The following is a 4,089-nucleotide window of genomic DNA, read 5'->3' on the forward strand; positions in this document are numbered from 1 at the left end:
CTACTTGATTCTAAAGGAATATCTAAGATTTGATAAAACGTTATCAGAAGTATTACACAAACATGGTTTCCTTTCCAGACATTAGTCCGCATGTTCTCCGCAGTTATTTTTGCTCTGAAACTTCATCTTTCACATTGCCTATCAGATGATCACATGCAGTTATCAGGCTCCCATTTCTAGAGAACAGTGAGGATAAAAGCTGGCTGGCCACACACTGGGTCACCATGTGCGTTGTTGATTGTAGTAGAAAGAGGCCACATCCTTGTCTCCTTACTACCTACATATATGGAAATGCTGACTTGGTAAGGAGTATACCCAAAAATTAATCACAGAATTTCCAGAAAGTCTCAACAAATGGCCTTCTTTTTTTTTTTTTTTTTTTTCTAACATCAGCCCAAACTATTTATTTCCCTGTAGAGGGGCCACACAATGGTAGAGGACAGCTCCAGAAGCACCCTCGGGTTCTCCGAGCACATCAGGACCATGAGGACCCATCTGTACCTTTTGCTTCTCATTGCGGGTGCCTCTGCCATTCCTCTGAGGAACAACCTGGCTGAGCTACGGGAATCTCTACAAGAGATCTATCAGTCAGTGGGCATGCTGGTAAATCCCATTTTCTATTTCTATTCAGAGGTTGGACATGTTGGTATATCGAATAGTTCTCTTGAACATTTACCTTTATTGAAAGCCAAGCAATCATTTTATACCATACCTTATTTTTGTTAGTGTTAATGATGATGGTATTTGAAATGTTTAATTAATATATATATTATATATATGTATATTTTCTCTTCCAGAATCTGAGGATTGAAACTCCAGTTTCTACAGACGTAAGTGGAACTTTATCTTAAGTTTTCTGAATGATCTCCTAAACTATTCCACCTGTATCTAAGAACAAATAGTTGGAAAGTTGAGCTATTATACATTATTAAATGTTATCAATAGGTTATCTCAAATAACCAAGTTTGAGTCAAGCAAAAACATGCTGTGATGCCAAAGTAGCCAAGGGCAGTAATTCAGGAACTGATCTCCTTCTGTGGTTCTATAAAACCTCTGCAGAACACACAGAGCAATGTTCTGCTTTGACTCTGTTAGGAAGGGATGAAGAATGAACTCACGTGTATCGCCTGCTTGTCCTCCTTGCTGCCTGTGTGAGAGCTCTGCTTGTGTCAAACCTCTTTTAGGAACGTCTTTTTCTGCTTTTGCTGTCAGCAAAGGGATTTCAGGGCTGTATTAAGGTGAGCTGCGTTATCGCATCGCATCTGAGCAGTGCTTTCTGCCCTGAGAGAATCACTTGCTGATGAGCGCTAAGAAAGTGGACTGTAAGAACAGGACACCAAATCCCTCTCTGTGCATTTTTCTGGCTCCTTTCGCATCTCCAGAAGTTCCTCAGCAGCTCAGAAAGACCCACGTTCCCACTCTGCAAGCCAACACCACTGAAGAACTTCATTCTACAGCTGGAAATGTGGTTCTAATAGGAAATCACATTCCAGTAGGGAGCTCTTCAGGTCACATCGCAGCCAGATGTGTATTTCTGACAATACAACCCGAGCAATTGACTTCCTATGAGAGCAGAATAATCCACATTCCTGATGTTGGCTAGCTACAGAATTCATTTTTTTTCATTTATTTTTACTGGCAAACTCAACCCATTACTTTGTAAATCAGATGCAAAGCTCCCAGCTCCATCGCTTCTCCCTGTTCTGCTGCATAACCAAAGTGTGCAGCTTCCCCAGTGAGGGCACAAGGAAACGTTCCTCAGGGCTGTGGAGCATCCAGGAGCACACAGCACGAGACCACACCTCAGCAGGCTGTTTTCCTGCACCCAGCGCTGATTTTTTGTTTCATTTTCCTCACCTTCTCTTCCTGTTACACTTATCTCTGATTCCGCTTCTGACAGCAGCCCCTTCTCCTCCTTTTCTCTCCTGTATGTTTCATTGATGTCTCCATACCAGACAGTGCAGACATTGCCTCTCTGTGCTCCACTCGTGCTCCAGCACCTCCCTGGCTGCAGGATGAGCTCCCAGGGACAAGCAGTTCTGCAGCACCACGCAGACACGCTCTCTGCCCTCTGGGCATGCATATATAGCAGGGTTAAAGCTGGGAGAACTCTGGATTCATTTCGCCTCTTTCTTGTGTTCCGAAGTCGCAGCTTCAGGGGCCAGCAGCATGCAAACAGAAAGCTTCGGCCAGAATTATCAGCTGCAGGAGCAGATGTAAGAGCTCAAACTGCTCTTCAGGCTGCAGTAAGAGCAGGGGCTGTGCCGTACACTAATCTCATGCTCCATCCAGGCGTTGCAAAACAAAAGCTATCGCGGAGTAGAGAAAAATGAGCATCATTTGGGTGTGCTTGCCTAAAGGCGTTGGCAAGCAAGAGCATAGAAGTCAGGAATGCCACGTGTTTGTCACCCAGCCAGCTGGATGTCAATGAAATTCAATGCTTCAGCAAACTAGGTGCAATTTACAGTTATGAATTCCTGTTTCTCAGTTTTGGTATTTCTTCCACCCTAGGATGAAAACTGCATCAAAACATTGTTTGAAGGGATGGATCTGTTGAAAAACAATCCTGAGATGAGGAGATTCAGTGCTTTCTTCCAAAGTTTTGAGAAACTGAAGCCATCTCTCACAGCAAACCTGGCAAGAGAGGTAGGAATCCATTTCTTGTCTATCAGAGATCGTGCAGCAGAGATCTGTAAAACACAGTCTGTGGTTTGTAACTGTGCCCTTATGGTTACAGAAAGGGGATTCGCGTTTGGAGTTGATTTGTTCAGTACACAGAAGAAGAAATCCTGGCATTATCCTCCTGGCTCTTCACTTCTGATGTTCTATCCTCTAAAATGAGGATATTCATTGCCACAGTTGGCTTATTTAAAGCTTAAGGAAAACGTTGTTGTTCATGAAATGATAGCAGGGTGAAAAAACGCGGTGGTTAAACACTGAGTAATTTCATTTTCCTTGTTAACTTTGCAGGGAGAATGTGACACAGAAAGAAGAAACGTGAAGAACTTCATAGAAAAACTGAGAACATTCATCCGAAAATTATCAAGAGGTGCAAGAGTGTAATTACAACTTCCCGGACTCACCATAAGCTTAAACAAGCAGCAAAACATGTGTTTGTTTTAAATGTGCTCCTTCTTTGTGCTCAAATTGCAAAGGTTACCTCTTCTTTTCAGTAGTGCTGTGCTGGCTCATGTTCAGAATGGAACCTCAGAAGGTATCAATGACAAGAAGCCATTCATGTTTGTAGATGAAATTGCAACTGCTCAGTGATGAAGCAAACAGAGCAGGGTATGATGGAAATATTGGCTAATCCCAAACCCTTCTGATTGACGTGTTGACTTCAGAACACTCACAGAAAGATGGATGCGGATGGATGCTTGTATTTCACCCCTTGCTTGGGCACTGCTGGGCCATGAGTACCAAGCAGTGCACTGGGACGTGGGATGGCTGTTTCCTTTGCCTTTCTGTAAGACCAGGTCCCTCAGTTTCAGGAGGGAACAGAGCACATTCTAACCACAGGAGCCATGTTTTTCAGGTTTAAGGCCAAATACCTGCTGGAAACATTTGCTGGTAGCACGTAACCTCAGCAGAACCAGGTCCTAGATGGGCATTGCTCTTGATAGCACATTTGGAAGAGCAAGAACCCACATATAGACCAATACACAACCAATGTTGCTGGAATAGTTAATTTTCCTCAGGGAATTGATATTGGCTATACTGGGAAAACTTCAGTGTTATAACAGGCCTGTAATTAAGAGGATTAATCAGTGTAATTATATCAGCAAAACTTTCCAAGCTCAGAATTAGCTTTGTCACTGCTTTGAAGGCAGATGGGGGTGAACTGCAAATTCACCTTCATGTAACGGTTCGGCTTTTCATGCCCTGCACAAGCATTGCTATGCATATATGTACACCCCCCACTGGCAAGCAGTAGGAGAACATCGTGCTGATGCTTTGCAGCCCGGTCACAACCTTTCTTAAGGGCTGAGAAACATAGCCTGGCTCTCTCCTTCACCTGCAGCTTTTGTAGATCAGGGGAGGCTGGGCTACTGAAGGTTAAATGACCCAGGTATGTGCCTCCTCAAGATG

The 4,089-nt window shown here is 43.6% G+C and overlaps 1 protein-coding gene across 1 annotated transcript; it reads left to right on the forward strand.

The window, feature by feature from the left end:
* The first annotated feature begins 483 nt into the window (after nucleotides 1-483).
* LOC140258438 (interleukin-5-like) lies at nucleotides 484-3,063 on the forward strand. The gene is made up of 4 exons (XM_072348679.1): nucleotides 484-603; nucleotides 798-830; nucleotides 2,512-2,646; nucleotides 2,971-3,063. Exons 1-4 carry the CDS (start codon nucleotides 484-486, stop codon nucleotides 3,061-3,063), a joined length of 381 nt encoding a protein of 126 aa, XP_072204780.1.
* Nucleotides 3,064-4,089: the final 1,026 nt, after the last annotated feature.

This window comes from Excalfactoria chinensis, chromosome 13 (assembly GCF_039878825.1).
Source record: "Excalfactoria chinensis isolate bCotChi1 chromosome 13, bCotChi1.hap2, whole genome shotgun sequence".
NCBI lineage: Eukaryota > Metazoa > Chordata > Aves > Galliformes > Phasianidae > Excalfactoria > Excalfactoria chinensis.

Coding starts and splice junctions, on each gene's coding strand:
- LOC140258438 (XM_072348679.1), top strand. CDS start 484: ATGAGGACCCATCTGTACCTTTTGCTTCTCATTGCGGGTGCCTCTGCC. Junction 604..797: donor ATCAGTCAGTGGGCATGCTG/GTAAATCCCATT, acceptor TTTCTCTTCCAG/AATCTGAGGATTGAAACTCC. Junction 831..2,511: donor AAACTCCAGTTTCTACAGAC/GTAAGTGGAACT, acceptor CTTCCACCCTAG/GATGAAAACTGCATCAAAAC.